The 12,604-nt window shown below is 33.0% G+C and overlaps 2 protein-coding genes across 7 annotated transcripts in view; one reads left to right on the top strand and one right to left on the bottom strand.

Annotated features, from left to right (window-relative positions):
* Nucleotides 1-12,604, top strand: part of LOC105216157 (phosphatidylinositol 4-phosphate 3-kinase C2 domain-containing subunit alpha) — a 41,777-nt gene that overhangs the window by 22,056 nt on the left and 7,117 nt on the right. For all 6 annotated transcript variants that reach the window (XM_054229419.1, XM_054229417.1, XM_011190514.3 and 3 more), the window contains exons 10-14: nucleotides 592-837; nucleotides 901-1,186; nucleotides 1,408-1,558; nucleotides 1,638-2,030; nucleotides 2,097-2,297. In XM_054229419.1, the coding sequence (XP_054085394.1) occupies nucleotides 592-837; nucleotides 901-1,186; nucleotides 1,408-1,558; nucleotides 1,638-2,030; nucleotides 2,097-2,297 (1,277 nt within the window). The remainder of the gene's footprint in view (nucleotides 1-591; nucleotides 838-900; nucleotides 1,187-1,407; nucleotides 1,559-1,637; nucleotides 2,031-2,096; nucleotides 2,298-12,604) is intronic.
* Nucleotides 3,882-11,693, bottom strand: LOC105216143 (uncharacterized). The gene is made up of 4 exons (XM_029043039.2): nucleotides 11,329-11,693; nucleotides 11,017-11,225; nucleotides 8,178-8,262; nucleotides 3,882-6,415 (listed from the first exon to the last, which is right to left on the bottom strand). Exons 1-4 carry the CDS (start codon nucleotides 11,387-11,389, stop codon nucleotides 3,966-3,968), a joined length of 2,805 nt encoding a protein of 934 aa, XP_028898872.1. The 5' UTR covers nucleotides 11,390-11,693; the 3' UTR covers nucleotides 3,882-3,965.

Here is a 12,604-nt window from a genome sequence, read left to right as displayed (position 1 = left end):
GGGAGATAGACACACAGAGAGAGTTAGTTAGTTAGGAAATGAGAGTAAGGATATTAGAAAAAGGGCGTAAGAGAGTAAAAAAGTAGAGAGAGATTGATTGAGAGAAAGGTGGAGATAAAGATAGAGAGGAAGTGAGAGACAAAGCTCGAGAAGAAAATAGGGATATTGTTAGGGAGAAAAAGAGAGATATAAAAGAGAATAAAGAGATATATATCAAGAGAAAGAGAGAGATACAGTGCGAAAGGAAGTAAAGAGACATAGATAGAAAGGGAGAGAGAAATATACATCGAGAGGAAAAGAGGGAGATATAGATAGAGAAGAAAAGATAAACCTAGATCGAGAGGGAAAGTGAGATGAAAAGAAAAATAGAGAGACAGATATAGATAGAGTAGATACAGTTTGAAAGGAAGTCCAAAAGAGAGAAACATTGATCGAAAGGGAGAGAGAGTTATGGATGGAGAGAATGAGTTAGATATATTGAGATAAAGCGAGCGATATAGATCGTACAGTTCGAAAGGAAGTGGAATAATCCTTTTTGTGTCCAAAACTTCAAAAATTTGAAAATATATAATTTATTTCCGTTCTCCACAGAATCTGGCAAGTCTAGCTGACTCAGTGAAGCAGGCTAAGGAGTCGTTGCGTCAGAAAACACTTTGCTTCGGCATGGAAGTCGTGCATCAACAGTTGAATGACAAACCCACATCACTGCCTCTGGGTCCCGAATTGGAAGTGACCGGTGTTAATGTACGCAGTTGCAGTTATTTCAACTCAAATACGCTGCCACTGAAAATTTCCTATATCAACTCTGATGCTGAAGTATTACCAGCTATTTTTAAGGTTTGTTGGTAGTGCCAATATTTTTATAAAAGACAAATTTTTAAACAATTTTCCAACGTTTAGTCCGGTGACGATCTGCAGCAGGACATGCTTACCATACAACTCATACGTGTGATGAATAAAATGTGGTTGGCCGAGGGTTTGGATCTGAAAATGGTCACTTTCAACTGCGTACCAACGGGCTTTAAGAAGGGTATGATCGAGCTGGTCTCCGATGCGGAGACATTACGTAAAATACAAGTGGAATATGGCTTAACGGGCTCCTTCAAAGATCGTCCGATTGCTGAATGGTTGGCCAAACAGAATCCTAGTCAATTGGAGTATCAAAGGGCGGTGAAGAATTTCACAGGTGAGTGTTCATAGAAAAGTTGGGATCATATATAGTTGAAGTTATAGTTGTAATGTCAGAAAATATTCCCCGACTTATTTAAAAAAAACTCTTGATTCGATGGTATTGATTTGATATAAACTTGCGTCGGATCTGACTCGTCTGCCATAAATATTCGGTTCCGTCCGTATTAAACTCTTCTTTATTTATAATTTATGTGAATTAAAATGGTTTCTTTGCAGTTTCTTGCGCCGGCTACAGCGTTGCAACTTATATACTCGGCATCTGTGATCGTCACAATGACAATATTATGCTGAAGACTTCGGGTCATCTGTTCCATATAGATTTCGGCAAATTTCTGGGCGATGCACAAATGTTTGGCAATTTCAAAAGGTAAGAAACTCATCATTTTGAACTTTAATAATGTTTCACTTCATGTATCTCTCTCTCTCGCCCTCTCTCCAACGTACAGAGACCGCACACCGTTCGTACTAACCTCCGATATGGCGTATGTGATCAATGGCGGCGATAAACCCTCCACAGATTTTCATTATTTTGTCGATTTGTGTTGTCGTGCCTTCAATATCATACGCAAACACGGTGATCTCATCCTACACATGCTTGCTCTAATGGCCACTGCCGGCATACCGGGTGTAACAGCGGATGCCGTGACTTATGTGCGTGGTGCTCTGTTGCCCGAGCAGTCGAATCCCGAGGCTGCCGCTTCATTCGCCAAAATGATACAATTCTCGCTGAAGAGTTGGTTCACACAATTCAATTTCTTCTTGCACAATTTGGCGCAAATGCGTTTCAGCAATGATGAGGGCAGCGGTGAGCTGCTCTCCTTTGTGCCGCGTAAATATACGTAAGTACTTGGCGTTATTAATATTTGAATTGTATACATTTTTCTTTATCACTATCACCTCCACAGCATGCAACAGGATGGTCGTCTGAAGAGCGTTATGGTGGTGCGCTGTCAGAAACATTATGACATGGAAAAGTATTACACCTATATTATATGTGTGACGCGTCACGGTCAAACCGATCCCACACATTTGTTCCGTTCATACAAGGAATTCACGGAGTTTCATCAGAAATTATGTTTACACTTTCCGCTCGCGAAATTGCACAGGTGAGTGTTGTTGTAGTTTTGTAGAGAGTAATGTTAAACTATAACAGAGGGTTGGCATATGCTATTGTACATATTCTAATCTCCAAATATTTTTTGGAACAATTTTTAGAGCCACTGTTATTCAACTGTTCATTTTCATAGACCCGTCTCCTTTGAATGAATATAATATTTGCTTTCTCATCAGTTTCAACCCAACCCAATTGTTCCTAATTCGGTTTCAATTTTACTTTAAAAAGTGTAATTTTGTAAGTTGTAACATAAACATATTTCAAATAGCTTTGATAGACTATAAATCGGGATGGGATGTTCATTAAACCGTCATTTCTCCTTTATTCAGACACTTTCCAATTATGTCAATTCGAGTGTATACTTCCTAAGCTGAAAGAAAAAGTATCTAGTAAAGTGACTCTTCTGTTAGCAGTGATCTTCAACGAACTGTCAACTCTATTCATAAGGTTGCTGCACATTCAAAGACGGCAACAATTCTCACTTTCTCTATTTCATTTCTGCAGAGTAAACATTTTCCTCGAACTCTCATTAAACTTCATAAGACACTCTTAGTCAAAATAATTCTTGTCGCACAAGGAAAGAATACTTCCTACAATCGATCGATTCTTTCAAAGGTCTGGTAAAATTAGTATTCTTAAGTGAAGAACTTTCTTTGTGAAATCTCAAGAGGATAGTAAATATTTACTTTTGAATTATATATATTCTTGGTAACAAAAAAGTTTTTCCGAGATCTTCAGAGTCCACAAACTGAATTGTAAACTCCCATTAGAGATTTTCATTTAACATAACCTCACTTGGCATTATACCAGCCGATCAATAAATTCTTTCAAAGGTCCACTAAATTAGTATTCTTAGATGTAGAGCTTTCTATGATAAATCTTAGCAGGTCCCCTTGGGTTTCGATTTTTGAGGACAAATAATTTTTCCGAAATTTCCAGAGTCTATAAAATGAGTTGTAATCACCTAATCGAGATTTGAGTTTAACCTAACCTCACTTATGTCATGATCTATTATCAAAAAGGTTGTCGGACAATGAAATAATCTTCAACTGATCAATCAATTCTTTCAAAGGTCCACTAAATTAGTAATCTTAGATGTAGATGATATGATAAATCTTAGAAGATTTTGGTAACAAAGAAGTTTTTCCGAGATCTCCAGACTGCATAAACTGAGTTGTAAACTCCTAATCGAGATTGTCGTTAACTCTAACCTCATTTGGCATGTTCTATCATCAGTTCAAGTTGGTTGTTTTAGTCTTTCACTATTCCAAATCGGTTAGACTTTGGTCTTTACGATCGTCGCATGACCTGTTCTCAGATATTTGTTCAGTTGGCAGATGATCTTGAAGGATTTGTTCTTATAGAACTCCAAATATCGTAAATTACCTGGAAACACAACTCCATTTTAATATTTTCATCATTAATTAATTTATTTTATTTCTCTTAAATATCTGTAAATATGTATTTTTGGCACATTATATGTATGTATTTGTAAAGCCTAACTTTGGTTTAGCTACATTTAATACTTTTCCGTCTTACATAAGCTACCGATTACGTTTCGCATTCTACTTCAGTACTTCGCTGCCACATTCTTCTCTCTATTCTTCAAAGCTTTCTACTAAGCCTCCATTGTATTGTAATTGCTCTAGCTCAATATTTTCTAAGCCTCCGTTGAATTGTAATAGCTCTGCTCAAAGTATTGATGACGCGCCGCCGCATGCGGTTGGAATGTGCTCATATGTTGCTGCGCTACGACAGGCGTCTCTTCCATCAACGTCACGCTTTGTACCGTGGAAGATTGTGCAAGCGGATTGCGGTAGGCCGGTTTTGGAGGCTCGCTCGCATTTATAAGTATTGGTGTTAACGGTTGCTGAGGTGATGTTGACGTTGTTGTTGTGATTTGACGACGTTGTCGTATCGCGGCCCAGCTGTCGTTTATTTCGGTCTCGGCTTTCTCAAGCGAGGTTTGTGTGCCGAACAGTAACGGCACGGGTGCTGGTGAGATGGTGCGTGCTAGCGCTTGATCTTGTGTAACAGTACTGTCATTATTAACCGACTCGGCGGTGTAATGAATTTTTGTAATGCGCTGCATAGGTTTCGGGAAACTGTGTGCTGCCGCGTCCTGTTGGCCTTCGGAGTCGCTATCAATACCGTCGTAATTTGTTGTTGCAAAGTTCGTTACTCCTTCCTGCTTTTCCCCAGTGTCCGGTGTTTGAAAGTACTCTGTATTGCTGAAATCGAAGGTGACTTTTTGACGCGTGCGTGGACGCACAGGCGTCTCGGTCTTTATAGTTAGCGGCTCTTCCACAGGCTCGAAAATGCTGTTTCTATTGTGCTCATGCACATAATCCTCGTCCAAATTGGATATTTGTGGGCGCACATAGCCCGTGGGGCGACGCTCTCGGAGTGTTTTGCTTGAGCTTTCATTGGCTTCGTCTACGAATTCAACGCTACTCGGCTCGTAGTGCGTTGTTGTGACTGCCTCCTCGTCGTCGTCGTCTTCGATGTTCGAGAGTTCTCGTTGCAACTGTTCGCTATTGCGCACAAAAGCGGTTGGGCGCCGCTCAGTACGCAGTACGGACTCCTTTTCGTAAGCGTCTTCTAAGTCTGATAGCTTAAATTGTACAACTTGCTTGCCTGCCTCGTCACTCTTTTTAGGTTTCACGTCACTCAAGTTCTCAAAGCTCTCCCAATCCTCGTCGATGCTTTTGCCAAATCCTTCGGGTTCGGGTGTCGTTATTAGCACTTGTTTGGGCACGCGCTTCAAGCTGTTGGTGTTCTCCAAGAATGCTGCCTCGTTTTCTTCGTACGAATGTCGTATTTTGTCGAATTCTTCCTCAATATTGCTTGTGAATTCTCGATTGAGTTTAACATCTTTTTCAATCTCAAGCCAGAGATGCTTTTCACGTTCATCTTGTTTTATATTGGCCTCCATCTCGTCCCACAAATCTTCGGGCTGCACTGCACGCACGTAACCCGTTGGTCGTCGCATTTTCAAAGTGTCTTTTTCTTCTTCCAAAGTATGTGAGAGCAGCGTGTCATTCTCTTCTAACTCTGGGTTCGCAAACTTCACTACACGTGTCGCTGCGTAAGCCATCTCAGGCGTCTGTGGTCGCACATGCTCCACACTTTCGTAGCCACCAAAAGTGCAGTCAGACACCGTCGCTGATTTCAATATCGTCTGTGGCTTAAAACCATCCAGCTCTTCGGCATACTCTTCGTCGCTGGTGAAATCGATGCTTGCCTGCGATTCTGGTCTAACTGGTTTGCTCGTGCGTTCATCCGTCTGCCAGCTGAAACGCGTTGCCGTATTGGAACCGCGCCCGCCATCTGTGTAATCGGCTGGCGCGCCATCGGCCATCGTACGTAACTCACAGGCACTCGCACGATTGAGGTGATCATAATTGTGTCCGTGCATAGTTTCAAAAACCGCACGTTCGCTGCTTTCATACGATTTGGGACTCTCTGGGCCCAAACTCGTTTGCAATGCATCCCATTTATTGCGGAAGTCCTCCAAGCCATCCGTATCGATCTCCTCGTACTTGATGTAGCCGGTGGGACGACGTTCGCCGAACTCTTCAACACTGTGCGAACGCGCTATTGAATTGTCCTCAGCCAATGACGCTTTTATATCGTCCTCATCCGGTCGCAAATAGCCCGTTGCACGACGTTCACTCAACTTTTGCTGTGGTCCTTCTATGTCCGTCGAGGGCGATTTGGCTTTTACGAACTTGTGCATACCCACCGACGAAGCGTAGCTCGCTTCTTTGCTTGAGTTGCGATTGAAACGCTTCGGTGGTTGTGGTGGTGATTCGCGCACGCGTAGTATACCCTCATCGCTAGGTTCGGCATTCGGTTCGAGTACTTTTGTTTCATTCAACTGCATTTGCCGGTACTTCTGCTCCAGTTCATCGAAAGTGGGCATTTCTTCCACCAAACTTATTGTGGGTGTGTGTAAGGGTGGCGATGCATCGATTGGTGGGCGTGGCGGCTCACGTGTTGGTGGCTCATATTCTTCGAAGATTGCGCTGCGCACACGATCTTGCCGGCGTGTTGGGGGCAGGGGAAACAGGGAGGGTGTGCTTTGTGACAGGTTGCGTATGCGAACGGCTGGAATGGGAAGTGAAGGAAGTTAATTGATTTGAAAAATAAAATAAAATAAAATAAAATAAATAAAATTAAAATAAAATAAAAATAAAATAAAATAAAATAAAATAAAATAAAATAAAATAAAATTAAATTAAATTAAATAAATAAAATTAAAATTAAAATAAAATAAAAATAAAATAAAATAAAATAAAAATAAAATTAAATTAATAATTAAATTAAATTAATTAAAATAAAGTAAAATAAAATAAAATAAAGTAAAATAAATAAAATACAATAAAATAAAATAAAATTAAATTAATAATTAAATTAAATTAACTAAAATAAAGTAAAATAAACTAAAAATAAATAAAATAAAATAAAATAAAATAAAATAAAATAAAATAAAGTAAAATAAATAAAATAAAATAAAATAAAATAAAATAAAATTAAATTAAATGAAATTAAATTAAATTAAATTAAATTAAATAAATAAAATAAAATTAAAATAAAATAAAATAAAATAAAATAAATAAAATAAAAATAAAATAGAATAAAATAAAATTAAATTAAATTAAATAAAATTAAATAAATAAAATTAAAATAAAACAAAAATAAAATAAAATAAAAATAAAATAAAATAAAATAAAATTAAATTAAATTAATAATTAAATTAAATTAATTAAAATAAAGTAAAATAAAATAAACTAAAGTAAAATAAATAAAATAAAATAAAATAAAATAAAATTAATAATTAAATTAAATTAACTAAAATAAAGTAAAATAAACTAAAAATAAATAAAATAAAATAAAATAAAATAAAATAAAATAAAATAAAATAAAATAAAATAAAATAAAGTAAAATAAATAAAATAAAATAAAATAAAATAAAATAAAATTAAATTAAATTAAATTAAATTAAATTAAATTAAATAAAATAAAATAAAATAAAATAAAATTAAATTAAATAAAATAAAATAAAATAAAATAAAATAAAATAAAATTAAATTAAATTAATAATTAAATTAAATTAAACTAATTAAAATAAAGTAAAATAAAATAAAATAAAGTAAAATAAAATAAAATTAATAATTAAATTAAATTAACTAAAATAAAGTAAAATAAACTAAAAATAAATAAAATAAAATAAAATAAAGTAAAATAAATAAAATAAAATAAAATAAAATAAAAAATAAAAACAATGAAAAAAAATAAAATAAATTAAAATAAATTAATTAAAATAAAGTAAAATAAAATAAAATAAAGTAAAATAAATAAAATAAAATTAAATTAAATTAAATAAATTCAAATAAAATAAAATTAAATTAAATTAATTAAATCAACTTAAAAAATACATTAAATCATAAAAAAATTATGTAAATTAATTTATATTAATTCGAATGAAATTAATAAATGATAATATAATATAAATAATAATAATAATAATATAAATAACATTTTAAATTCAGTAAAAACTCATTTCCAGTCAAATATGATTATTTCAAATCCAAAACATTATAAAGCAATGGTTTAAACATTTTTTTATGCATTTTGATAACAAATTAAAAAATTTTTCAAATCATTGATTAACTTAACTTGCGCTTACTGTAATTGCTTAATTGAAAATGTAAGCGCTTTTTAATATCAATATATCTGTTGCTATTTGTAATATTCTAAGCTACTGACATATGTATTTTCCCAAATAGGGTGTTCCCCAACACGCACTCTACCCATAAAAATATACATACATACACACACAAATTTACATTAAATAAATCATACATACGCGGCAATTGCTTTGTTGGCACAATGTCCAAATCATCCTCTTGTCGTCGACGAAAAACGCCATGCACCTCCACCGGTTCACGTATCTGCACAAGAACAAAAGCAAATTAATAACTACATATATATGGGTTTATGTATATAGTACGATATATAGTTATGTATTATGTATCTGAATTAATTGGCGAAATAAATATTCAAATAATTTATTGCGAAAATCTGACTAATACACATACTATATATGCATAATTAAAAAAGATAGAAGACAATAGCAATAACAACAACAACAAAAATAACGAAAATATAACTGGAAACCGTAAAATGCTCGCAAAAGCTTTGCCGTCGCCGCCGCCGCCGCCAACTGATAAGCAAAACCAATCAACGTAATAGGCAGGTATTTTTTGTTGTTGCCTACTTTTTGTTGTTTTTGTATTTGGCCGATAGTGCTGAACAGCATGTACACACATGTACTTACAAACACATACATATGTATAGATGCTTGTTGTTGTTGTATTTATGAAATGGCATACACACAAACGCACCAACAAACAATTAACTTGTTGATTTGTGATATGAAAATCAAAGTGCGGCGTAGCTTTAATTTCCACCAGTACGCACTTCTGTCACTGGAAGCACATTTTGTCTGTCTGTTCGCCTGCCTGTATACATATATGTCCGTCCATCCACATTTGCCATTTATAAATGCATGAGTATCATAAATATCGCATATATTCACTAGTCATATGTTGATCACGGTAAAAGAAAACATTGGAATAAAGTCTGTTTTGCTTCGATTTGCCTTACTGACAATTGGCTAGTGATCGGCACGGGGTAGGAGAAGCCTTGACTTTTTGTATGTGTAATGATGAGTAATGAGTTCTTATATGTCATATGAACATGCAGTATTATAACTATATGTATGTATAACCAATAAATAACCCATAAATAATCTATCTAATTTCTTTAGCGTATAGTCCTTGCTCAAAAAATTTTAACCCACTTTTTATAGTTCTCATATTTTATCGATATTTCTCTTATCGCCACAAAATTTATTCAGGTTTATGACTTATTTACAAATCGTAAAATATCAATGCCTATATATTATATAACTGTAATCAGTTCTAGTATTGTATTAGTTGAAGTGGATCATTTGTCAGAATGCCTTTATATTGTTTTAGTGCCGCTTAAAATTCCTTTTCGCACTAATTTTAATAAATGTATTACCTATATATATGTGGGGTTTCTATACTTTAAAGTATTCTTCATATTTTTTTTTTAATTTGAGATTTCTTTTAATATTTCTATATTTTTTAGTCTGTGTATTCAATAATATTTACCCTTACAAATCCAATCTCACCAGTAATAATGGTTGTCAAATACTAATTTTGAATCTTCAATGTTTAATAAAGTTTTTCCTTCGATTTGTTCTGATTTTAAAACATTGATAGGAACATATTCTTAATAATCAGATATCTTCATAAACTACTTTTTCTCTTTTCCTAAAAAAATCCACTTTGTTCTGGGTTTTTGTAACCCACAAAACATCTCCAAATAATTTTGAAGAAGCTTTCTAAAAGTTTTCTGAGTTGGAATAATATTCTTCTATTGAAGAGAAGCTTCGATCTATTCTGATCTTTCCAAATCTCATGCAATTCAAAGTCAAAAGCTGTTTCTAATGTACTTCACTATCTGGTTTATTATTCTATTTGATTATTATTATTGCAAATCCTTAAGATCTAAGAAGAATCTCAGATTATATTAACATCTCATTTTAAATAAACTTCTTTACATGATTTTATAAATCTCAAAAGTCTAGATTCGTCTCAAAACCTGTTGTGTGTACTCAAAAATATTCAGATTTTACTTATTTATAAACTTATAAATAAAGTTATAAATACCGTTAGCACACTCACAGTGTCCAAAATAACTAGAGTTGAACTTTCCTAACTCGAATCACCATAACCCACAAAAAAACTTCGAGTTAAAGAGACTTGGATTTATGGTATTTTGTAATAAAACATTTTATAGTTCGCTTTTTCTTCTTTTCTTTTCTTTTTCTCTCTTTCGTTTTTTACTATCACAAAATAATTATAAATGCCAGACACTTTATTGTTTATCAATGCATATGCGTAATTGTCCATTGTCTAATAGTTGAAAATTGAGTTTATGATTTTCCGAAATCTCCAATGAAGCACAATAGAATACGGAACATATACGAAGAGTAGTTGATGGCGATGCTGTTGGCTGTGCATCGAGATCGTAAAATATATCCGACAGCTGAATGGGAGTAAAGAATCGATAAGCAGAGAGAATTGTGCTAAGAAAAGATTCTTATAAATCTGAACTAATTTGGAATTTCTTTAAAGAAACTCAAAATGCAAAAGAACCTTAAGATTGTTAGATCTCATTTTCATGCTTTTGTATGAGCTTTGAAATGAAAAACATCAAAAAGTTTACTATAGACCTGATTTTCAAAATTCCATATAGACTTCGAAGCAACGATGATAACTTCGAAAAGACTACAAAAAATGTCTTAAAAACTTTTGTGAAACAGAAATTATATCTAAAAGCACTAAACTAAATTGGTTTCAGTTCGATTTTTGAAGCACCAGCTTCGTAAAGTTAAACGTAGTTTTTAGATTTCGAAAACTAAAAACAAAAATTCCGCAATATCATTACATAAAAGAATGTATAGCTTTCAGCGCGAGACTTCACTGATCTCATCTAAATTAATTGAGAAGAAGACCTCTAAAACGCAACAGAGGCGCTGAGCTCTTGTCTTTTATCAAGTTCTTACACATTTCGTTTGCAAACTTCATTACTTCTTTCACTCATTGCTTTACCTCTTGTGACATGCGTTTCTCTCGACTGCTGCGCGTACGTAATGGCAAGGTAGGCGTGGCACCACCCGCTGCACCATTATTCGTTCTACCATGATCGAAAGTGAGCCGATGTTTGAACCACCAAATTTTTATGCCCACCAATGTGGAGATCATGCAAATGAAGATGCCAACACATGCCAGCATGGCAAAGAGACCATAATCGTCGTCACCTGTTTAGTATTTGTTTTTTTTTTTTGTTGTTTGGGGGGTAAATTGATAAATTTAGTTTGATTTTTAGTATTCCGTATGTAGTTATTATTGTTGTTAGCCCACCTGCGCTACTACCGCTGACGCTGCCCACACCAGTTGTATCTACATGGCTGATTTTAGCCATAATTTTTGTTATAATTTGGTTGGAATTTTGTTGTAATTTCAAAATTTTTGTTTTCTAATTGAATTTTTGAATTTTGAATGCCAAAATTTGTTTTTTTTTTTTTTACATTGCGTTTTGAAGTTTCATATGTTCAGAGCATTTTTGAACAACTCACATACAAATGTTTGCTTGTATGTATGTATTTTAACCTTGTCGAACGCAGCAAATTTTTGTCGATTTTGTTATTTTTATTTTTCTTCAATTTATTGCTATCACGTTTGCTTAAAGTATCGCGTTGTGCACTTTTTACCGTTACTTCGCTTATCACTTCGTATTTTTTGTTGTTGTTTTTTGCTAGTATTATGCCGTGATATCTAAGAAATCAATTAGATTTCGTTCTTACTTGAATTTTTTTTGCCTAATTGCTATTATTTTTGTTTCTGTATTTAATTTTTTATTTTTGTAATTTATTTTTCTTGTTTTTATATTTTATTTTTTGTTTTTGCAATTATTTTTTGTTTTTATATTTTGTTTTTGTATTTTATATTTTTTATTTTTAATTTTCTATATCACTTCTTTTACTCTCACTCTATTTTGCCGCTCGCTCGGCGTGTCTGCATCGCACCCGTTTATCAAATCGAATGACAAAAGCTTCGGAGTTGCTTGGTTAGTTGGCTAGCTGACTCGTTGCTTGTTTGGCTTGTTGGCTGTTAACTGCTGTTTTGCCAACAACAACAACAACAAACGTTAGCTACAGCTCAACTACTCAACGTCAATTGTTTTGACTTTTACCATGATTTTTTTTTTAAATAAAAAAAAACATTTTTGCTTTTGTTTTTGTAATTTTTTTGTGCTTTACTCTTTCGCAACAATTTCTTATTACTATTCACCCACTGGCGGTGGAGCTATGATTTTTGGGCTGTTTTGAGGGTTTATTAATTTTAATTTTCTTAATTTACGTTTTACGAAAATTAAATTATATTAAATTAAATCTTTATTTTTTATAAACTTTAATTCAATTTATATTTTATTAAAATTAATTTCATTTATTTTATATTTTTTCATTTCATTTGATTTAAGTTAATTTAATTTAATGTAATTTATTTTATTTTATATTTAATTTAATTTTATTTTTTTTTGCTTTTTAAATTTAATTTAATTTTATTTTATTTTATTTTACATATTTAATTTTACTTTATTTAATTTTATTTTATTTTATTTTATTTTACTTTATTT

Source organism: Zeugodacus cucurbitae, chromosome 4 (assembly GCF_028554725.1).
Source record: "Zeugodacus cucurbitae isolate PBARC_wt_2022May chromosome 4, idZeuCucr1.2, whole genome shotgun sequence".
Taxonomy (NCBI): domain Eukaryota; kingdom Metazoa; phylum Arthropoda; class Insecta; order Diptera; family Tephritidae; genus Zeugodacus; species Zeugodacus cucurbitae.
This window is presented reverse-complemented; position numbering and strand designations above follow the sequence as displayed.